At 36.2% G+C, this 25,564-nt stretch overlaps 1 protein-coding gene across 1 annotated transcript; it reads left to right on the top strand.

Annotated features, from left to right (window-relative positions):
- The first annotated feature begins 5,228 nt into the window (after window positions 1-5,228).
- LOC113516423 (ionotropic receptor 75a) lies at window positions 5,229-25,039 on the top strand. Its single transcript, XM_052894571.1, has 16 exons — window positions 5,229-5,343; window positions 8,021-8,204; window positions 9,407-9,573; window positions 9,936-10,083; window positions 10,987-11,082; window positions 11,731-11,810; window positions 12,811-12,938; window positions 13,427-13,484; window positions 14,251-14,366; window positions 14,877-15,085; window positions 16,342-16,386; window positions 17,460-17,644; window positions 20,020-20,158; window positions 22,487-22,649; window positions 23,522-23,710; window positions 24,496-25,039. Exons 2-16 carry the CDS (start codon window positions 8,048-8,050, stop codon window positions 24,608-24,610), a joined length of 1,995 nt encoding a protein of 664 aa, XP_052750531.1. The 5' UTR covers window positions 5,229-5,343; window positions 8,021-8,047; the 3' UTR covers window positions 24,611-25,039.
- Window positions 25,040-25,564: the final 525 nt, after the last annotated feature.

Below are 25,564 nucleotides of genomic sequence, written 5' to 3'. Positions count from 1 at the left end.
TGAATTTGTGTGAAAACAAACTATTAAGCGGTATCAAATCATAAAATTAAATATATATATATATATATATATATATATATAGTATATAATTAAAACAAATCAATAAAGTAAATCGGTTGCAGTTAAGGTATGTCATTACCTACTTCAGCCACAATGTTCGCGTACTGCGCGGTTTCAGAGATGTTTCCTCCCACGAACACTCAGGTTGTGGAATGAGCTCCCTGCCGAGGTTTTCCCAAGAGATTACAGCATGGGGTTCTTCAAAATGGGGGTAAAGAGGTTTCTTCAGGGTCGGCAACGCACGCGTAATACCTCTGGTATTGCAGGTGTTCTAGACCTCAGTGGTATTAAAAAAATACCCATTTTATTATTTTTAAAGTCATTTATTTATTGAGTAAAAACTAAACATGTTTAGTAGAAATTATACATATAATCATTATCGTATAGTATGTATATTTAATGATACATCTATCCCATGTTACTGGAGAAGGAATTTGTAGTAACAATAGTAAAATTTACTACGTTACCAAATAATTTCTTAGTTGTAAATCTGGTCCCATGTCGACTAGTTTGTTTCATGGTGTCGGAGTTCCATGCGAGTCCGCTGGTAAATTTAATAAGGGTACCATATAAAACTTTTATAGTTATGGTCTGCTTATCTGTATATCGCAGTCTTTAGTTTTATATATATATATATATACTAACATAGTTTGTTGCCCGCTACTTTGCACGTATTTAGAAATAAAAAAAAAAACAATGAACACTGCTCATAGAGTAGATATTAAGATAAAATATGTACCAGATTAAATATTATATGATACTATTAATAAATTTGATTTGATTATATTATATTGGCCGTGTGGTCCCGGCATAGAATAGGCCACCCCTTCCTTTACCGATTTGAAAACTAAAGTTTTAATTTTTTTTTTCAAATATCTCCTATGTACAGATATCCGCTAGTTACAAATTTACTACACTCGTATTAGAAGGGTTTGAGCTCTTTTAAAAAAAGACATCCTTCTTCAATTTGTATTTTATTTTTATATGTTATGCGATTACGTCACCAATTCCGTACCGTTTCTGATAATTCTTTTTAAAATCGACAGAGTTTACTCCTATATTATGAAATGATTAAAATTGCCTTTTTTTGTGGAGCAAAAAACTTCTGCGAAGCAAATCGATTCCGAAGATTGCATTAAAATATTTATTTAATATATCTCCATGAAATGTCTTGTTATTTGTGGGTGCATTTTTTTTTACAAAATCGATGTTTTTTTTTTAAAGAGAAAAAATTATTAGTGTAGCTTCGATAGTTGATTTGTATTAAATAAAACCTTTTTTGTTTTTTAGTAGAGAAATTTACGGTACGGCGCTTCGTATTGGTTCCGTAGAAATTCATCCAAACGGTTTCTTAGTAATAAGCGATCGAAATAAATAAATATTTCCGATTGCTTCTTTATATAGGATTGTTATGAATGGGTACTATTACATTTCGGAGGTAAAAATAAAATTGGTATATTTATATATTCACGTAAAGATGAATTAAAAAAAATATAGCATCATAGAGTTTTTAAAAGAACTCGGGAGCACAAATATGAAAATGCATGTAGTTTAATACCGTAACAACTATACAGACAGACAGTCAAAAATTATAAAAAGTAATGTTCTGGCTTCTATTGCTTTTATTAATACTACTTGTATAATTTTTTTCTCCTATATACAGACACTAGATTTTTACAGACACTAGACAGTAGATTTTTTTATACGACTTAGAATAGCAAACAAGCTGACGGTCCACCTGATGGAAAGTGGTAACCGTCGCCTACAGATATGAGCAGTACCATGGACATAACAGAGTAAAGTGTTTCGCCCATGACACCCCCCATGCGTTGCCATTCCTGAGGACTCAGGTGTTATTCCTCTGTACCCAGTAAATTCACGCCATATTCCACCCTTCAAACCGAAACACAGCCATGCAAACACAACTGCTTCACGGTTGAAACACGAATGGGACAGAGGTACCCAAGCAATCGGCTTTTTTAGCCCGGTCAGTAATCAGAGCCCGGTCATACGGACGAAGTCACTGGTAAAAAAGTTAATATAACGTATATAGTTATTCATCCTCAGGAATGACAACGCATGGGGGGTATCATGGGCGAAATAGTATACTCTGTTATGTCCATGGTGCTGCTCATGTCTATAGGCGACGGTTACCACTTTCCATCAGGTGGACCGTCAGCTTGTTTGCCATTCTAAGTTGTATAAAAAAAAATCCTATGAAGTAAGTGTATACCAAATTTTATAGATAGATAGATAGATAGATAGATAGACAATTTATTTGCATTACTTACAGCACACAAATTACAATAAAAAAAAAACATACACGTAATACACAGCAAAAGAGACAAAAGAATAAAAATAAAAAAACAAAAATACAAAAACAAAATACATAATCTAACAATCTCCTTTGTTAACATTCCTTTATGATTCATTATAGTGATTAATTAAACCGTTTAGTCGCTATAAAGTGACGTATGAACAAACTCACTTTCACATTTATACTACAAGTATAAGTAAGAATGTGTATGTATACATACATATAGATGACTTCGCAATATAAACAATAAAGACTTAGCGAATTCGGCGCAACGTTTTTGGATTAAATTGCAAATGAATTAATATTGAAATATGTAGAAATAAAACGGCGCAACAGTCAAAGGATCTGCTCGACTTTAATTAGTGGCTAATGGAGCTACATGCTACATTATTAAGGGGAACCCATAAAAAATCGGATCGGTTTTCCTCGAAAGCGTTGTATTGGTGGAATTTCATTAAAAGCAACCTTGATACTTAGCCTTTAAGGTTTATTCTCGTGTAAAGTTAGAAATCAGTGTCCCGAGGCGAACAATTTCTTTCAATAATTCGCCGGTAATGGCCTAAGTAAGCCAGTTAACAAGACACTCTTAGAGGCTTTCTTACAAAAATAAGAGATACCTATAACTTTATTCAATTATTTACGCTATCACTAGAATTTGACGTATATTTTATTCATACGTAGGTATGTATATTTAAATATCTATATATATATATATATATATATATATATATATATATATATATATATATATATTTATATATATTTAGCGATAAGTATAACCATAAAAAAACTCAAATAGTATTTATATTTGCGATACAGCTAGGTTACAATCCAATTACATTATGTGCACAGTTTAAGTAATTAATGTAAACACAAGCACATATAAAAAAGAAGATACATAAAGTGCTATATAAATGTATAAAAAATAATTCCATGTGTACAATCATATTTTACAAAATAGAGAACAAGTTTTTCTAAAGAGTTTTTAAATTTGTAGTTAATACTCGTAATATTTTACTTGAAGCTTTATTAAGGATACTAAAATTACATTTTAAATATTCTGTTTTCTATATTTAATAATAATAATAGTATTCTTTATTATTCAGACTACAATTTGGTCCATTTTGTTGGTAACAGTTTTCTTACAAACTATGTTAACAAAAAAGAAAAGCAAATTAATTAAAGCAGTTCACTCAGATGTGAGCCAGCCGACTAGAACAGCATCTGAATGAAATGCCCAATTATAGGCGAGTTATATTTATTGCCTATTACTTTTAGAATGCTGTTGGTGCTTGTCCTGTCCCTAAGTAGCAATGATGCAATTCTCTTTCTCCTTATAGCGTAGTAGTCATCTACGCGAGATTGAGCAAACATGCTAGAAGCGGTACAAAAGCGAGCTAGCTGTTGGGGAACAGCACTCTAAAACTATTAATTTCTATTTCATTGTATGCAATTTTTTGTTTAATAACCGATTTTAATGGTTATTTTTAATTAATGGTATTTGATATTTTTAATTAAATTATTATCGTCATTATCATCATCATTTATTATTATCCGTCCACTGCTAGACATAGGCCTGCTCCATAGACTGCCATAAGGAATTGTTTTAAGCTATCTGCATCCACAGACTCCCTGCAATATATTTGAGGTCGTCACTCCATTTAGTGGAGGGGGGGGGGAGTCGACTAAAACTATACCCGTACGTGGTCGCCACTTAAGAACCTTTCTTCCCCATCGGTTGTCGGTTCTTTGAGCTATGTGGTCAGGCCATTGCCACTTCAGCTTGCATATCCTTCTGGCTTAGTCGGTTACTTTGGTTCTTTCGCGGATATCCTCGTTTCGGATTTTCTATATTCTATATACAACATTAATTTTAAACCAACCTCATTATTCATAATTAAAGCGTGACAAACAACCATTGGATAATGGGTCACATATAACAAGCCATAATTCCGTGTTTAATTCACTCGAACCTGAACACAATTTGCATGTAAATATTAAATAGAGCGACCACGTGAATGAATGACAGTTTGAGCATATGATTGCCGATCGCATGAGGTTATGCTTGCGAATTGTTACCGCCAATTATGTATCGAAGGATTTCTGTAGTTAGAGAAACCTTTTGTTAAAATAAAAAAAAAAATAACAACAAAAAAAATACTTTCCTGTGAAACGTACTATGTACTATGTAAATCATAAAAATTATGTAATGATTTGTAATCCATCACCATATCAGCCTTTGACTGTTCCCTGCTGAACAGAAGCCTCTCCCTTGGGGGGTTTTCCAGTAGTTGCAACGCTTGGCAGGCGGATTGGTAACCACAGTTAGGCTTTGGAGATGTTTTAAGACAGACGCTGCTGTCTATCCCTCGTCGTTCCTTAGTTGCCTTTTACGACACTCACGGGAAAGGAAGGGGTGGCCTATTCTCCGCTAGGTAACCGCTTACCATTAGGTAGGCCGTAAGTTTGTTTGCCACCTTAGTGGTATATGTTATTACATGGACATAACAGAGTATACTGTTTCGCTCATGATACTCCCCATGCGTTGCCATTCCCGAGGACTCAGGTGTTATTCCTTTGCACCCAGTAAATTCACGCCGTATTCCACCCTTGAAACCGAAACACAGCCATGTAAACACAACTGCTTCACGGTTGAAACACGAATGAAACAGAGGTACCCAAGAAATCGACTTTTGTACAAATTCTCCCTCTGGTAAAAATTGTTTTAGTTTTGGAAACGTCTCCTCTCTGGGAGAGTGTCGGTGGTCGGTGGCGGTCGGGTGAGCATCTCGCACGTAATGCAAACTGCACCGCGCGCGTCGGCCGTCGGCCGTCGGCCCTGCGACGTGCGTATTTGCGGATCGCCGGCCGTCAGCTGCACTCGCCACATGCGACCCGCCGCAATATATGGTTATGGTGGATTTCGCGCGAATTGTCACACTTCTCTGTGATTTTTTAATAAACCGGTAAAGAGGGATTAGATTTTAATTTAAAGCCAATAAAAAGCATTAAAGTTATAATAGTTATGTTTTATCTTGGTTATGATTAAGAAAAAATAGTCATTTTCATCAACAATAGCATGAGAAGTACCAGGGGCGTCACAGAATACTCTGTGACGACCATGGTGCTGTTTTTTCTATAGGTGACGGTTACATCTTTTAGGTGGGCCTTTTATATATTTGATATTTTAAGTATTATGAAAAAAATAATAAATAATTAATTTTTTTTCATAATACGTAATTATTGATACAAAAATTTACGCTAATTTTCTTAAGTGTTACATTATAAGTGAGTTTAATAAAAGATTAATTAATTCTCAATCGACTTGAAAAAGAAAGAGGTTCACAATTCGATTGTATTTTTTACTGTTTCAAATCTCCGATAGATTTTTTTTAAACGACGATCGTGGAATGGTATCCCCGCCTGAATCAATGAGGATGGTTTCCAGGGGGAACCGCGAGGAGATCGGCCCGATAGGGTATATTGCTAGTAATAAGATTGCTCATTCACATTATTAACAACCCCTTTCCCCTCTAAAAATTCGTCAGTTGTAAACCGATTTGGATTTTTTTTTATCTGAAAGGATATACTTACTTACAGATTGATCGCATAGGAATTTTATCAAAATCGGTTCAGTACTGTAGTTTTGAAATTAAACTAACTGGTTTTTTAATGGTTTACTAGTTAATTATTGTTTAAAACCCAAATATATTAACTAAGTTTTAGTTTAAATATTTACGAGTATATATTTGTAGTTATACTATTTAATTAAGCTTAAACCTAATGTATTGATGGAGCATGCCCAGGATTATATTACATAGCGATTACTGATTTACATACTACATACATTGAACACTGACAAATGTATAGCCTGTACCTATGTACATGCAAATATGTAATTATTTATTCTAATATTTTTTATTCCAATTTATATATACGAAAAACTAAAAATATTTTTTATACAACTTAGAATAGCAAACAAGCTGACGGCCCACCTGATGGAAAGTGGTAACCGTCACCTATAGACATGAGAAGTACTATGGACATAACAGAGTATACTATTTCGCCATGCGTTGCTATTCCAAAGGACTCAGGTGTTATTCCTCCGTACACAGCCATGCAAACACAACTGCTTCACGGTTGAAACACAAATGGGACAGAGGTACCCAAGCAAACGACTTTTGTATAAAGACGCCCTCTGGTGTTTAAAATCCCATGATCTAGAAATTAATAAGTCTATATATAAATTTTTTAAATTTATTTTTACTATGTAATTTACGGAAAACATAAAACACTCATAGGGAGACTTCTGTAAAGTCCTCTAATTCATTCGTGTTTTTGCCGAGAAGCAGTTGTGTTTGCAATGGTTTTGTTTTGGTGGGATATGACAATAAAATTAATGGATTCATAGCGTAGCGGCATAAAATCGTAGTCCTGAGGAATGGCAACGCATGAAGGGTATCATGGGCGACACAGTATACTTTGTCATGTTCATGATTACTGTTCATGTCTATAAGTTACGGTTACCACTTTTCAATTACTTAGCGATATATTGCTAGCAATGGGATATATCCTGTCAGGTCGACCTCCACGTAGTCCCTTGGAAATCGTGCTGAATTCCAGGTGTATTCATCACGACGGGCTAACTGACCTACTATTTTATTCTCACCTATCATATCACTGGTGCCCCACCAGCGTATACCGTTAACGCAGGCGGGTTACCATTCCATTATCATTCATTAAAAAAAAATCCGAGAGACGCTAGTAGTAAACCGAATATGTTTTATTTATTATTTTCATTGTTTTTTTGTCCTTATATTTTTAATGCAATTCATGTAAAGATAACTGAAACGATTATTTCACAAGTCGAAACTAAATATTGAATCGCAGCAGTTAAATTATGAAACTTGTACGTAACGACGCGACGTCGCGTCCCGAGACTGAATCAGACAACTTAATTAAAACTATGTAAATATCTACAGCGGAAGGGAAAAGACGGACAAAATGCGCATCTCAGAATATTGTTAGTACGTATAAAATTGTTTATAATTTCTCCTCTCCATCCAAAGGTTGCCTGGAAGAGATTGCTTTTAGCGATAAGGTCGCCCATTGTTTTCTCATCGTGATTATTTCTTGTAATTGTTTATATTTATAATAAGTTTGCTATTGTAATCTTTTGGAGGAAATAATGAAGACTATCTATCTATCTATCTATAACGATTATATAGATTTACGATTAAATACGTTTTTGTTTATGCAATTTAGAATGGCAAACAAGCTGACGGCCCACCTGATGGAAAGTGGTAACCATCACCTATAGACATGAGCAGTATCATGGACATAACAGTGTATACTGTTTCGCCCATGATATCCCCATGCGTTGCCATTCCTGAGGACTCAGGTGTTATTCCCCTGTACCCAGTAAATTCACGCCATATCTCACCCTTCAAACCGAAACACAGCCATGCAAACACAACTGCTTCACGGTAGAAACACGAATGGGACAGAGGTACCCAAGCAATCGACTTTTGTACAAAGTCTCCCTCTGGTATGTGTAACTTTAAGTGGATGGAATAAACATTCCATCCAGTGGGTGGAAGTGGTGTTTATAAATTTTATTTTGAATAATAATAATATTTTAAGGGTCTTAATTATTGTACGGACGGAAATATGAAGCACCTGGGATTTCTACTTGTGGTTACCATTACCATCAGTGCAGTAAGAAACGTCATCAGCCTGAAACCAGCAGCGGAGCGGATGGCGGCTGATTACTTCCACTTCAAAAATGTGAAGTTCGTTTGTTATTTCTCGTGTGAAATTCAACATTGTGAGTAATAAATTAATAGTAAATAGAAACAGATTTGAATTGAAATATATTGCATACATTCTTTCATAGATCTATTTTTATTCTTAAATATCTGTTGCCCGAAATCTCACTTTTCATGTAAAATTTACTGGACCTATTGTGATAAAATGTTGCCGTGTGGTCCAGCATAGAAATAACCATCCCTTCATTTCCTGTGAGTGTCGTAAGAGATGACTAAGGGAACTTAAGAGTCGAGAGATGGACAGTAGCACCCTCTTAAAACGTCACCAAAAGTAAACTACAGTTGCCAAGTCGCCTGCCAACCGTAGTAACTACTGGGAAAAAGTTCGGCGGTGGACAGTTTATGGATGATGTGATGATGATGATAAATGATAAATGTCAGTGTGTTTGTTTGTGCTTTAAAATATTATATCTATTATTATGAAATTTAGTTTATACCAAATTATTTATATACGTGTATGTAGGATGGACTAGGATATAGAGTTTTCATCCCAGTCAACGAACATATAACCAGGTAACAAGAACGAAATCGCGGGTAACGGCTTATATAAAATCCATCTATTGTACATATAATTTTAAAGTAATTCAAAATTTTTCATGAACTATAATATCAAATGTAACTTTGATCTTTAAAAGATTACGCGAGCTCCATCAGTCCCATTTAGATACAGATGAGAATTTGTACTTTATACAAATAATATATTTTAAAAATATTTCTATTACAAAGAATAATGTTATTGAATAATTTAAAAGAAACTATAAAAACATTTTCAGTTACAAATATATAATAACCTAACTTTAATTTTATACGAACATGTTTCAATATGAAAATTACAAACTTTTAACCAAATTATTTGAGAATGATACTATCTCAAGTTATGTACTTTAAACGTGGTTATTTCGTATGTAGCGTTCGTAAATAGTAAATTAAAGAATGTAATGAACTCAAGTGATAGTAGTAAATTGATCCTCAAATAAGTTATACTATCCAGATTGCTCGGCGAAATGTAGGCATGGCATAAAAAATGTCGAGAGTTACGGTTACCATAATGGTAAAAATCTGCAAAAATGTTACTATATCAATAGGTGGATCTGTAAATGTTATAATAGAATTTAGGAAAAAAGACTTAATTTTAAAGACTTTTCGGTTGATTTAAATACCAAATTACTAGATGATCAGTATGATGATGTTAACATTCCAGATAATATGCAACTGGTAAGAAAATTATTCGAGCACGACATAAGAATATCAGTGAAAGATATCAGAGAAGATACTACATACAAGCCAATTTTTTTAACGTATCGGAAAGTCTCTGTTGGTGTTCTTCTAGATGGAAATTGTGACAATATAATACCTATTCTAAATGAGGTAAGTTTCTGTCAACGCTGAACATAGGCCACCCCATAGATTGCCGTTAGAAACTGTCTTGAGTCACTTGCATCCACTGACTCCCTGCAATGTATTTGAGGTCGTCATTTTATCTAGTGGAGGGCGGGGGAGGGGGTAGCGGGGTAGGATGCAGTATAGTACATACTGCAATTGCCGGAATGGACGGGGTCGCCACTCAAGATCCTTTTTTCCCCATCGGTTAACGGTTCTTCAAGCTATGTGACTAGCTTATTGTCACTTCAGCTCGCTTGCCCTTCAGGCTATGTCGGTTACTTTGGTTCTTTTACGGATATCCTCGTTTCGAACTTTTAGATACGCATTAATCATTATTTATCTTTCAGGCATCCAGATATAAACAATTTGATGCAATGCACGTGTGGCTGGTACTGAGCAATGAAAATGGAAACAATGCACTTGACTTTATTAATGAACACTTCTGTGATCTTAATTTAAGCGTAAATGCGGACATAGTAGTGGCTGATTATCGGGGTAATTACGTACTTAAATTCATGATAGGTTCTATTCTGTCATCTACAATTAACTTATACTTTATCTTTTTTGCTCACCAGAGGGAGACTTTGTACAAAAGTCGTTTGCTTGGATACCTCTGTACCATTCGTGTTTATACCGTGAAGCAGTTGTGTTTGCATGGCTGTGTTTCGGTTAGAAGGGTGGGATATGGCAGTGAATTTACTGGATACAGAGGAATAACACCTGAGTCTTCAGAAATGGCAATCCAATAAAACCTACTGCAAGCACCAGTCTCTCACAAAATTGGTCTTACATATTTAATTGTACCTCAAGTTGTTACTTTATACCAACTTTTGTGAAGAGAAAATAAATCATTCATTTGTTTATTCAATGGCAGCGCATGACGGGTATCACGGGAGAAACAGTATACTCTGTTATGTCCACGGTACTGTTCATGTCTATAAGCGACGGTTATCACTTACCATCAGGTGGGCCGTCAGCTTGTTTGCTATTCTAAGTTGCATAAAAAAATCAGCTTTTAAATGAATGGTTACTTCGCCTGTGCAATTGGTATACGCTGGCGAGGTACCAGTGAGAGGTGAAAGGTGAGGATAAAAACTGGCCAGTTAGTTCATCATGACGAATTTCACAAGAATTAATCACGATGGTTTCCAGGGGGAAACTGAGTGGAGGTCGACCTGGTAGGTTATATTGTTCGCAACGGGGATGTTAGACCCCATTATTAATAATCTCTGTCCCCCCTCCGAAGACAGCATTTCTCTCATATAAGCACGGTGACTATGTACTCCAATAGATAACTTTAGATTCATTTTAATATTTTCAAATTAGGTTCCTCGGGGAAAAGATTGATTTTGTAGAAAATCTAATTTTGACATTGTTGTTCACGATATTATGTTTCAGGAACCCATTACCTGTTTACTGATGTATACAACTTCGGCAGGATTCAAGGAAATCACTTGGAGCGAGTAAGCGCCGGTACTTGGACGGAGGCCTCTGGTACTGTGCTGGTATATTTGTCATGCATTTGTATTGTAAAAAAATAATAATAAAATGATGTGAATTTACTGGGTACAGAGGAATAACACCCAAGTCCTCAGAAATGGCAACGCATGGGGGGTATCATGGACGAAACTGTATACTCTGTTATGTCCATGGTACTGCTCATGTCTATGGGCGACGGTTACCACTTTCCATCAGGTGGGCCGTCAGCTTGCTTGCCATTCTAAGTTGTATAAAAAAAAAACTTTGCATTTTGTATTAATATAGAAAAAAAAAACTATGAGAGATAGAGATTTGGAAGTAAATAAATGGATAATAACATTGTATACTGTAGTTCTTTCTTTATTCTTCTCGATTGAACTGTTTTCTTAGGTTCTAGATTAAAAAAAAAAAAAAATTTATACTACGAAGGTAGCCAACAAGCATACAGCCCGTCTGATGGTAAACGGCCATTGTAACCTACGGACACTAGAGGTGTCACGTGCGCGTTGTCGACCCATATACTTTACAAGTTTGCAAAGTTCTGCATAAATATCTAATCTGTGTTTTTAATTATATTGACACATGTTATTAAATATTACAAAAGTTGACAGGGTGTAATGTAATGTTGGATCCGTGTTACGGCGTCACGTTCTCATTTCGCAGGCGTGAGGCTCGCTGTGAAGGGATTCCAATATTACAATCGGTGGGATTTCCACAATTTGACGCTCCGCGCCGTGTCGGTGGTGAGTACTAATTGAAATTGTATTGGAAAGCCGTAACTGCTCCTCCTAATACAATCAGCCGGGTTTGTTAACCGATGGATTGCGCTGCTCGTTTAAATATTTCTCATGTTGTAATAAACTGTGGTAATATTAAATTATACATTGGAATCGATTAGGATTTCTAATCGAAACGGTTTCAAGTAGTTACTTATTTGTAACTATTATGAAGAAACTATCAGGATTTTAGAATTTTTAAAATTGATTATGATAAATCATAACTTGGAGTGATAACCTGTGACTTCAAATGCAAAAGCGATTTGAAAAAGAAAGAGGTATATTTTTTTGTTTGATAATTATAAGTCACCTTTGATTATAACTATAATTCGCAATCAATAGAACTTATTAAGTTCCATAAGTAATGTAGATATAATAAAAATGGAAGTTTTTACGTAGGAAGCAAGATATTAAATTTTCGAAGTATTAAAGATATGTCGGATTTGATGTATTTTTGTGTGTTTGTACGATATCTTGTTTATTCTATTTTAAACGGCTTCACTTCTCTGTTAAGTCTATCAATAAAGCCTTTTCCTCTTGAAAAAGAAATACTTTTGTACTATACATTTCATATACAGTACTTTTTTAATTTTACGAATATAAAAAATAGTATATATAGTATCAAATAATTATTCTTTCTATATGTTATTATACCAAAAATTATGTTAATGATGTGCGTTTGCGTTTTGATGATGAACGGATGATGATGATGATGATGATGATGATGAATAAATACACCTAGTATTTGAAGCGGTTTAACTAGGGTAAATAAAAATAGATAATAATTTGAAGCGTTGATGTAATATAAATTTAATGTAATGCGTTGAAGTTTTGTTTTGCGAGTCCGTTCCAATTTTGAAAACCTGAAAGGTCATGTATATATAGTATAAAAATATATAATATAAAAAATAGTATATATAGTATCAAATAATTATTCTTTCTATATGTTTATGCAATATTTATATAGATTCGAGACCGTCCCAATACATTCTACCCGGAGATGTTAACCGACATTCAGTACACAGCGGGAATATCGTCCATGACCAAAATAGTTGCGCAGTTGCTGAAACTTCTGATGGAGCAACACAATTTCAGGTATACTGTTTCGCCCATGACACCCCCCATGCGTTGCCATTCCTAAGGACTCAGGTGTTATTTCTCTGTACTTTGTAAATTCACTGCCATATTCTACCCTTCAAACTGAAACACAGCCAAGCAAACACAACTGCTTTACAGTAGAAACATGAATGCGACAGAGGTGCACAAGCAAACGACTTTTATACAGTCTCCCTTGGTAAACTAGTCAAGTCTAACCTCGGTTACGTAGGGATCCACGGTACGAGTGGATAATATGTAAAATATTTTAAATACACAATTGGCACTTAACGTTTTTACATCAAAAGCTTTTATAGGTAAATAGTACCTACATACCTTCTTCTTTATTGTCGCCATTTCGACGTGGATTGCACAACGTCGCGGTCACGACTGGACTGAAGTGAGCGGCGTCTTCGTTTGACAGCTCGCGTAGTCTGTCCAGTCTCTTCTTAATATTGACTGATACATATGTATAATGATGTTTGCAGATTCAATTATACGATAGTCGGACGATGGATCGGAGAACCCGCGAGAAACTCTACAAAGGTAATGTTATTTGTTCTGTGATTTGTTATTTTCAAACTTCATTGTTTGTATTTATTCATTAACATTGGTAAGGATGAATGGTATCGTATTAATCGATTTTAAATAAAGGAGAAGATCCAAATTTCGGTTGTAATTTTATTATGTTTGTTTCAAGTCCGTTACCATTAGTATGCGTGTGATTGCCAACACTCGACGTTTGACCACCACTATTACTAGCAGAAGTATCGCAACCTTCCATATTAGCAATTAATCTCCGACTGCTATTTTGTTTACGCACGTTTTGCGACACGTGTTTCCCCTCTAAACGAGACATCCTCAGGCAAATTATTAGATCGCTAGTCAGTCCGTACTCAAACTACGAATAACGTTACGTCGAGGGGGAAAGGGATTAATAATAATAGTAATGCGAACTACCAGTCCTATTGCTAGCAATATCCGTTATTAGGTCGACCTCCACGTGGTTCCCCCTGGAAATCATCGTGCTGAATTCCAGGTGTGTTCATCACGATTGGCTAACTGACCTACCTTTTTATTCTCACCTATCATCCCTCACTCGTGCCCCGCCAACGTATACCGATAGCGCAGGTGGGGTTATCATTCCATTATCATTCATTAAAAAAATTACTACGTCGAAAAAAGTCTCTGATATATTTATACTTGTAGTTTTGTCCCTAAGAAAAATCATCAAAATCAGTAGTTCGGTTTTAAAGTTAATAGCAAGTATTGCCAGTTGTACAAGTATGTATTATATTTATATTTTGTACAGGCAGTCACCAATACGTTGTTTTGGGGCGAACAAGACATTTCGTGTACTTGCGCCAGGATCTTCCCGAAATGGCTCGAGTGGGTAGACATCTTTTATCCTCCTGCGACGAATCTCGAGTGAGTCTCTTCACGTGTTATTTATGATTGCGAAGGTATTTAACTACTCGTCATACTCGTGAACGGGTGTTGTTTGTCTATCTTATCTAATTGTCCAAGTTTATTGCAACTGCAATTTTTTTTTTTATTTTTATACTATTTATATAGTACCTAATTGTAACAGATTCTTTATAACTTCAATAATTAATCATGCGGTTCACCTGATGGTAAGTGACTACCGCCGCCCATGATCCTCGACAACACCAGCGGCATTGCAGGTGTGCTGCCGGCCTTTCAAAAAGGAATATGCTCTTTTCTTGAAGGTTATGATGTCGTATCGGTTCGGAAATACTGCTGCTGGAAGTTGATTCCAAAGAGTTGTTTTGCGTGGAAGAAAGTGCCTTGAAAAACGCACACTTTTGCTATACTTGAATTCGTTTTTTTTTTAATTCGTCTTTGTGGAACTCAATCTTTTAATATTTCGTGAGATATTCAATGAGTTTCAGTTAATAATAGAATTTTTTATTACAGAACTAAGTTTTATTATCTGATCCCGGATAAAGGCGTGGGTGACTATGAAAACCGCTTCTTGTCCCCTCTCTCGGCCGGGGTGTGGTGGGGCTCCTTTGCTGCTGGTATACTCTGCGTCTTGGTGCTTACAGTTGCATCTTTGTTCGAAAGTAGACCACAGGCTGCGATATATGCATTCTTCAGTGTTCTGGCAGCGATCTGTCAACAAGGTATTATTGATATAAGTAATGTAGTATAATTAACTATATCCTGTGGCTACGCTCGCGTGTATCGTTATATAAAGTATTTTATATTTTAAGTTAGAATATAACCTATACGTGCACCAATTTTTGTTCAAATCTGTTCAGTAATTTTTGTATGAAAGAGTGACATTATCCATTTATACATTCTCACAAACTTGCGCCTTTATAAATGATTAGAATAAGTAAGTAATAAGTGACATGACACATACCACCTCATCTTCTAATGATCGTGGGTTCGAATCCGATAAAATACAAACATTTTGTATTTTTTTTTAATGATGAAAATGGAATGGTAAACCTGCCCGCGCTATCGGTGTACACCGACGAGGCATCAGTGGAAGACGATAGGTGAGAATGAATGCAGGTCAGTTGGCCCACCATGATGAATTCGACAAGACTTAACCATGATGGTTTCTAGGGGGAACCGCGTGGAGGTTGACCTGAGCATATTGCTAGCACCATTGCTATGTCATTACTAACAATCCCTTTCCCCCCAACATTTTGTATTCATAAGTCTATGTTTTTATTTTGGTTCGTGTGTTTTCAAATTCTATATGGCCATCGACTGTTTAGTATTCATAGTATAAGCTCATTTTGGATTTTTTTTTATTTTATTTTTTTTATACAACTTAGAATGGCAAACAAGCTGACGGCCCACCTGATGAAAAGTGGTAACCGTCGCCTATAGACATGAGCAGTAGCATGGACATAACAGAGTATACTGTTTCGCCCATGATACCCCCCATGCGTTGCCATTCCTGAGGACTCAGGTGTTATTCCTCTGTACCCAGTAAATTCACGCCATATCCCACCCTTCAAACCGAAACACAGCCATGCAAACACAACTACTTCACGGTTGAAACACGAATGGGATAGAGGTACCCAAGCAATTGACTTTTGTATAAAGTCTTATTATCAGAAATTTACGGCTCTCTATACTATATACCTGTAGTATTTATTACTTTATTTATTTAAACTCTATTGACCGATAAAATGTGATGTGTGTGTGACCAAAAGACGGACTTAAAGCTAAACAGTCACCTTTAGAATATGCAAAGATGCTCGATGGCAGATTAAGAAGTAAATTACATACGTACAAGTATAATTAATTTGTATTTAAAATAAACATACATTCTAATATAGTATTTTTATATTAAAAACTAATATTTATTATTAGTATATTGTAATATAGTGTATAATGCAATATCATTTTCTTTTCCCAGCATACGATGATTTTCAAACACTCGAAGAAAGATTTTCTAGTCAAGGTGAGTGAAGTTTACCTGTTATACTAGATAAAATATTAATAAATGTGTCCTCCCACTAGTTACAAACTGGCAAATAAAATATTTGACAGTTTGTAGCTAGATATATGCAACAATTTTTTTTTCTAAACAAAGTTTTCTAAATTCAAACGTATTAAATCCTCTCTTCTGTGAATAAGAAAAATAAATAAAATTTATGATCATTTTTAACGATATGTGTGTATTTTATGTATTTTATGAACTTAGGACCTACTTGTCGTTTCTGAAGATTGTTCATAAAAAAATATAAACAATATAGTAAATATTTACAATTTCCAAATATTTAAAAAACTTTTTCATTAATTGTGAATATTAAGTATTAATCTATGTATGTGTTGTTAATATATATATATATATATATATATATATATATATATATATATATATATATATATATATATATATATATATATATATATATATATATATATATATATATATATATATATATATTTATGTAGGTTATGTTATTATTTACATATGAAGGTATATACAGTTATTTTTTATTGTATTATATGTTCAATTTTAACTAGGTATTAATGAGTTTATTTTTATTTTTACCCTTGAACATTCTATAATTTTCTTCCAGCCTCTCAAAGGTTGACTGTAAGAGATCCCTCTGTGGAATAAGTCCGCCATTGTACATTAAATCGTTTAATGTGTCCAATCTAAATTATGTGTCATAAAGATTTTTAACAAATAAAAGATATAAAATATAAATTACATAGAAAGTTATTCAATAGATCAGGGTATAGTGCACTAATCTATGTAGATAGATTCTTTATTGCCAACAACAATAATAATTACAGGTAAAAATAACAACAATAAATATAGAAAAAAAAATCATTTTGCTGGTAACGTGATCCGCCTGAGCTGTTGCTATATATATGCACATCTCCAGCGAGATGTACCTATAGAGCGTTGATTTTAAGGCGGCCCCTTAACTCATTAAACTTTAGCATTCGTGCGGTCTATCTACCTAGATAGGGTACGAAACTAGGTATTTAATAAATTCTACATAAAAAATACTTGATCAGGTCGTCGGGTAACACTACTGGTAATAGGTCTGACGAGTATGCTGCTTTACAACTACTATACCAGCAGCGTGGTCTCCTGGCTGCTGAATGCTGCAGCTCCCACCATTGCCACGATGGACGGCCTCATAAACAGCGACCTGCAGCTCATCTTTGAGGATATAGGCTATACCAGGGGCTGGCTGGATGTAAGTCCTTGTATATTTTTAACTGATTTTCGAATGAGTGAACATGGAATGGTAATCCCTGTCGACCTATGTCGGTATACACTGACGAGGCACTAGTGAGGAATAAAAGCATATCATTTTTGGTGTGTTTGCAGTTGTGTTTGCATGACTGTGTTTCGGTTTGAAGGGTCGGATATGGCGTGAATTTACTGGGTACAGAGGAATAACACTTGAGTCCTCAGAAATGGCAACGCATGGGAGGTATCATGGGCGAAACAGTATACTCTGTTATGTCCATGGTACTGCTCATATCTATAGGTGACTGTTATCACTTTCCATCAGGTGGACTTTCAGCTTGTTTGCTATTCTAAGTTGTATAAAACAAAAACAAAACATTTAGCCCATCATGACGAATTAAACAAGAAATAGCCGTGATGCTTTCCAGAGAAAACTGCGTGGAGGTCGATCTAATAGGATATATTGTTAACAAAGGAGTTGCTAGACCTCATTACTAGCAATTACTTCCCGTTGCTCTTTTTGCTGTAAAGTGAAATTAGAGGATACCATAAGAAGATAGTCCTTAAAAATTACAATGCATAGGGGGTTGTGCAAAGGGATTGTTAGCAATGGAGTTTATCAGCCTCATTGCTAGCAATATGCTCTATTAGGTCGACCTCCACGAGGTTCCCCCTGGAAACCATCGTGAACAATTCTTGTCGAATTCGTCACGATGGGCTGACTGACCTGCTTCATCTTCACCTATCATCCTTCACTGGCGCCCCGCCGGTGTATACCGACAGCGCGGGTGGATTTACCATTCCATTATCACCCATTAAGAAAAAAAAGACAATGCATATAGGGTACTAGGGGTATGACAGAATATTCTGTGATGCCCTTATGTCTGTAGGCGACGGTTACCACTTTTCATCAGGTGGGCCGTCAGCTTGTTTGTCATTCTAAGTTGTATAAAAAAATTCAATGTTTTAGTTATCGTACCAATAACTATTTCTTAATTTGTGTTAATTAGAACGTTTCGACTTTAGAAAGAAAACATTCTGTATATTGAAAACTATATATATAATATTGACTTGTTAGTTGTGAGTGTATTGAATCAAATTGGATTTACTTCAGTTACAGTGTCGGCAATTAAAAAGTTGTGAACTAATAAATTTGACAGCTTAATTACGCGCCAGTTATTTGTACAAAATGGAAATATTAAATGTATTGCATTTGTACTATTTATTTGTGCGTTAGTGGCCGGTGGAGACTGTTGACTTTACTACATTAATTAATTAATTAATTAATTTTATTTGGGATAATAACAGCTTTTTACAAAATTCAATACATATTACATTACAATTACTACACGCTGGGGGGAAAGGGATCGTTAGTAATGGAGACTGAGAATCTCATTGCTAGCAATATACCCAACCAGGTTTACCTTCACGCGGTTCCGCCTGGAAACTATCATGGTTAATTTCTGATGAGTTCATCATGATGGGCTAACTGGCCTGTTTTCATTCTCATCTATCGCCCTTCACTGGTGCTCCGCCAGCGTATCCCGTTAGCGCAGGCGGGGCTACCATACCATTTTCACCCATAAAAAAAAAATACTACACGCTAGCCAATTATAGTTATCGACAGCGTAAAACATAAGCATCCGTTAAGCAAGCAAAACCATACTTTATAGTAATAGTAATATGGTGCATCCGCTATAATACTCGCACTGTAGGTATATTGTGCGAACATAACAGCAGATGATCCTACAAACTATCCCAGACCAATACGACACACTACTTGCGCTAACTTCATGCGGTTGCGCCGCTAGGTAGTATTGTAGTAAGTATAGGTCTGTCAGGATTTACGCTATTTCTTTGCAGCATAAACGTATTTTATATATTGAGTAAAACAAATTTAAAAATAAAATTAAATTGAATATTGAAGTTAAATCTAAAATTAGTTCAGAATATCTACCTACGCAAAAAATAAATACAAGATATAACATTATAATGCACTTGTTTTATAATGATGTTAGTAGTGTAGCAGTTTAATACAGTCTCATCATCTGATGGTCAAAGGTTCGTTTCGTTTCAAAGGTCGAAAGTTCTGCATCATTATTTCAGCCATTATCCGTCCACTGCTGGGAATAGGCCTCCGACATAGACTGTCCCGAGATACAGTCCTGACATAAGGAACGGTCCTGAGCCACCTGCATCCATTAACTCCCTGCAATGCATTTTAGGTCGTCACTCTATTAAGTGGGGGGGTCGGCCTACACTGCGTATACTATGTACCTATGTATTTATAAAAAAATATATATTATATTAAAAGCTCTGCTTAGTTTTGGACTAGATCACGTGTAACATGCCCAAACATTTTTTCTTTTCTGAATACAGAATCCGGGTTTCTTCTACTACAGTGGTTACAAAAATGTTAAAGAAGACGAGCTGAGAGAGAAGAAGGTAACGCGTGCCAAACGAACTGTGCCACTGATGCAACGCGTCGAGGATGGCATTGAACTTGTACGGAAGGGTGGCAAGTATACATTTTTTTGTAAAAGTTGTATGAAAAGTCATATCTGTCGTGTTTTGCGGCCAGATAAATTACTATGTAAACTCATATCTGTCCTGTAATTTAAAAATGGAATGACATTTTACTTCGAAACACGCCTATCAAGGAGGTCACTAATACAAGGTTTTATTAAAATTTTGAACTGGCTTGCAAATAGAAAGCTGTTTATTGAGAAAAAAAACAAAGGAACATTATGGCGCGTTAAAAATTATTATTGTTCCTTATTCGTCATTGAATTTAAAAAGTAAAATTGTGGTTTTTGATTTCCGCGCATTGTTTGAGAAAAGTACTATACAAGTCTTGGCCACAACTAGGCATTGATGGATTTGCACGTTCGTCCATCAATGCCTCAGTTGCTGGCCGCTGCAGTAATGTACTATTTGATTTAATCAGGCAAATAAAGCGAATAGTTTCAACTATTTTGATGCACAGAAAGTTTCATTTAAAATTAAAAATTATTTAAATGAGTAATTGGATTATAGATCTGAACTCAATATAGTACTTTTTGTCAGGTGATAACTCTATATCGTTAACCACCAGATGGAGACTTTGTACAAAAGTCGATTGCTGGGGACCTCTGTCCCTCTCAGTCTGTCTGTCTATCTATCTGTCAATCAATCAATCAATCAATCAGTCAACCAATCGGTCAATCAGTCCATCAGTGAGTCAGTCAATCAGTCAGCCAGTCAATCAGTCCACCAGTCACTCAATCAGTCAGTCAGTCAGTCAATCAATCAATCAGTCCACCAGTGAGTCAGTCAATCAGTCCATCAGTCAGTCCATCAGTCACTCAATCAGTCAGTCAATTAGTCAATCAGTCAGTCAGTCAGTCAGTCAGTCAGTCAATCAATCAATCAGTCATTCAATTAGTCAGTCAATAATTTAGTCAGACAGTTACTCAGTCCGTCCATCAGTCAGTCAATCAGTTAGTCAGTCAATCAGTCAGTCAATCAATCAGTCATTCAATTAGTCAGTCAATAATTTAGTCAGTCAGTTAATCTGTCAGTCAGTCAGTCAGTCTGACGGTCTGTCAATCAGTCAATCAATCATCAACAAAATACCTATTTCCCAAAACTGGACACATACAAGCGGGCAGCGGCCGGCAAAAGTTACATAAAAAGCCATCTGTCGTGTTTTGCGGCCAGATGTAAACTCATATCTGTCCTGTAATTTAAAAATGAAATGACCTTTTACTTCGAAACATGGCTACTTTTTCATTGGATGATAATGGAATGGTATCCCCACCTGTGCTAACGGGAAACGCTGGCGGAGCACCAGTGAGGGATGATAGGTGAGAACGAAAAGGCAAGTCAGTTAGCTCATCGTGAAGTATACACGTGGAATTCAATACATTGTTTTCCAGGGGGAACTACGTGGAGGCCGACTATTGCTAGGGACTAGTAGTCCACATTACTAACACCCCCCCCCCCCCTCTCATTCTCTGTATTCACACAAGGCACATTATAAGGTAGGCAATGAGAACCACGTGCCAAAGGGCGCTTTCCTTACACATTTACCTTTACTTCATTCGCTTTGAAGTTGACGACACTGCAAGGAACAATCGTAGGCTTAAAGATTAATAGCATTCGGTTATTGTGAGTAGCGGAATAATATGATTTAGGGATTAGCCAGTTTAATACGAAACGATTTGAGGTATGAATACATTTACGGATACTGCGCAGTTGTACGTATTAAGTTTTACATAATGAGATTGCAAGGGCTCGGTAAAGTGGAAATTAAGGTAAATAGGCGTGATAGTGAATACAAGTGATAGTGAAAGGGGCAAAGGGATTAAGTCAAACTGTAGTCTCATGTGACTTCATAACAGAGACGTTTTATATTCCCCTGTATTCGTATGTGATATGTTATCAATTTTGAAATTTCTTTTTGTATTTGTAAGGGATTTTCTTTTGTATTAATTTCATATTGATTGCGATTTTTCTTTTATACAACTTAGAATGGCAAACAAGCTGACGGCCCACCTGATGGAAAGTGGTAATCGTCGCCTATAGACATGAGCAGTACCATGGACATAACAGAGTGTACTGTTTCGCCCATGATACCCCCCATGCGTTGCCATTCCTGAGGACTCAAGTGTTATTCCTCTGTACCCAGTAATTTCACACCATATCCCACCCTTCAAACCGAAACACAGCCATGCAAATACAACTTCTTCACGGTAGAAACACGAATGGGACAGAGGTGCCATAACTTAAAATTATGTAAAATTATGGTCAATCACGAAACCATAACACAACAGCACCTTCAAGTTTCTATTTGTCCTTTTGCCAGGGTTTGCTTACCATACTGAGCCGTATACAGCCAATCAAGTGATATCGAAAACCTTCGAAGACCGGGAGCTGTGTGCACTGGGATCCCTGCAAATGATGGCGCCAGCGTATGTCTACATTATGGCGCAGAAGCAGAGCCCTTATAAGGAGTTCTTTATATGGAGGTAAATTGCAGCTGGTTATGTAGGAAATATTGCCGTGTGGGGGGAAAGGGATTGTTAGTAATGGAGACTGAGAATCCCATTGCTAGTAATATATCCAACCAGGTCGATCTCCTCGCGGTTCTCCCTGGAAACTTTCATGGTTAATTCCTGATGAATTCATCATGATGGGCTAACTGGCCTGTTTTTATTCTCATCTATCACCCTTCACTGGTGCTCCGCCATCGTATCCCGTTAGCGAAGGTGGGGTTACCATACCATTTTCACCCATCAAAAAATAAACATTGCCGTGTAGCTCCCGGAATAAAATGGACCACCTCTTCCTTTCCCGTGGGAGTCTTAAGAGAAAATTAAGGGAGCTTATAATCGAGGAATACCAGCGGAGAGGAGGCACCAGCGTCCCTCTTAAAATATCATCAAAGTCCTGATTGCGGTTGCCAACCCACCTGCCAAGCATGGCAACTACTGTAAAACTCCCCAATGATCTATGGAGGAGGCCTATATCCAGCAGTGGACCCTCTGAATCTTACAGATCCTCCAAAGTAAGAACCTACTACTATGGATTCAGTATCATACATTTTTGATAAGGAAAGTTTGTATGAATTTAAGCAATTAGTTCCAGCGCTATACAGTTTATAGAGTCAGAGTAACCAATAGGAGAGTGGAGCAACCCTCTTATTCACAAAAACTAAAATATCCTACAAGTCTATTTCAACTATTAGTATCTTGTCACTGGCTTTTAAATTACGAAATTAACGCAAAAAAGAAAAATATTTCTATAGCTAAAATAGGTTTATAGGAGATTTGACCTTCTTATGGATAAGGAGGTATTACATCTTCTTATTTAACTTTAAAAAATAAAATTTTTTTGACAGTCTTATGCGTTTATTCGAGCGCGGGCACTACACAGCGTCACGCGCACGAGTCGCCGCCGTCACGCCCGCGTGCTCGGGGAGCACTCCGCGCGCGCTCGCCCTCGGCCAAGCTGCTCCTGCCTTCTTTTTGTTCTTTCTACTTATTTTGCTGGCTGTATTCATATTAATAATTGAGATAATATGGCACAGGTAAGGCTCTAGATAAACGGTAAACGAAAATATCAATAAAGACGTTTTTGCTATTTCTAAATGTGATGAAATGATGGAGCGGCGTTCACCGTTGATTATTATTCTTTCGATACATTCGTTTGCATGTTGTTTAATCTATGGTAAAAAAGAAAAATGATATGTACAGTAAACTGCTTTATGTAAATAGTAAAATTTACAAAATTTACTGAACTTTCAATTAACATTGTTAAATAATATTATTAAGAAAGTATACGCATATTTGTTAAGCCTTCTGGTCCCAGCATAGAATGGGCTATCCCTTCTTATCCTGTGGGTGTCGTAAGACGCAACTAAGGAAGCTTATTGACCAAGGGATGAGCAGCAGCTCTTAAAACATCCCTAAAGCCTAACTGCGGTTGCTAACCCACTTGCGAAACGTGGCAACTAATACCAAACCTCCCTTATGAGGGAAGCCTATGTCCAGCAGTGGACAGTTAATGGCTGATTTAATAATAATTGTCATAATTTCGCATAGTAATAATATATAAGAATATACGGCGTAATTTTGGTGAAATATGATTATGGAAATATGATGTGAAAGATTTGTAAGTCACAGCGAGCTTTACGATGCGAGCTTATTCTTACGATTTCTTATCTAGAATTGCTGTCTAAAAATAATATACGTAGGATTAATCCGTAATGAGAAAAATATAAAAACATTATAATTGAGGCCTTTATAACTTCACCCAAAAACAGAGTAATATCTTTAAAAAGTACAGAAATAAAACACATCCATTACATTCCAGGATGGAGCAGAAAAAACAAGCGGCGATAAACCGATCAACTTACAAAAAGTCAATCGCACCGCAGCGCGGCCGCGTAATCGCGCACATAACGCACAGAGCCACATTGAGGACATAATTCAGGAGAGTAAAAAAACAATAACGGGAAGATGTTTGACGCGCTCCCTCGCCGCCGGCCCAGGGGGGAGCGGTATTTGTCGATATTATCGGCATCAAGGACTAAAATATACATAATTTAATATCGATACTGGGATCTTTAATCAATTCGAATTATTTATTTGCAAAATGCGGTATTATATAAAGTTTTAATTATATTACATTTATACAATATAGTCAGCTCGTATACAGACATGTAAATTTTTATTTCAGTATCACAATATCAGTATTATAGGAAAAATATCGACATATTAATATATTTATGTGCTATCAATGCTGGTTAGAAGTTATAATAATTAGCTAGATTTCAGAAATCCTGTATTAATCTAAGCAATCTAAAACAGGATTATTGGATTATTATTAAGTTAACAATATTAAATATAAATACCACTGGCCCTCTAGATAAGTTAGTGTGTTGTCCTTGTGTGAGTCCGTGAGTTAGAATGAGACATCCGGCGTTGCTATCTCATTCTATCTCACGAACTAGCGATGTTGATGCCATCGGAGAATTCGCTTGCCATTTGTCTAGAGAGCAGTTCCTTTATAGAAGTAGCAAACAAATATAGATATAATTAATATAACACATTTGTTATTGTTAACGCACACTTAAAAAGCAAAACGCAGGATGCTTCTGTTTCGCTTTTGCTCTATCTCATGCACACATACGCTGCAGCCACTAATGTATCACTTGTCTATGTTGTATCGATATTTTGCCAACTACGTGCATCCCTACACTACACTGACTCGGCGCGCGTCTCACGTACGCGTCCCGCGCGGGGCCCGCGCCCGTCCCGCGCCCGTCTCGCGCTCGTCCCGCGTCCGCCGCGGCCCGTGAGTGATGGCGGCGCGTCGCGCGGGCTATCTAAATCGCTCCGTTATAAATGACGCGATCAATTCTTGTTTACTCCCGATGGGC

Source organism: Galleria mellonella, unplaced genomic scaffold (genome assembly GCF_026898425.1).
Source record: "Galleria mellonella isolate WM207_F2 unplaced genomic scaffold, CSIRO_AGI_GalMel_v1 utg213, whole genome shotgun sequence".
NCBI classification, from domain to species: Eukaryota; Metazoa; Arthropoda; class Insecta; order Lepidoptera; family Pyralidae; genus Galleria; species Galleria mellonella.
Note: the sequence above shows the minus strand (reverse complement) of the source record. Positions and strands in the feature narration are given on the sequence as shown.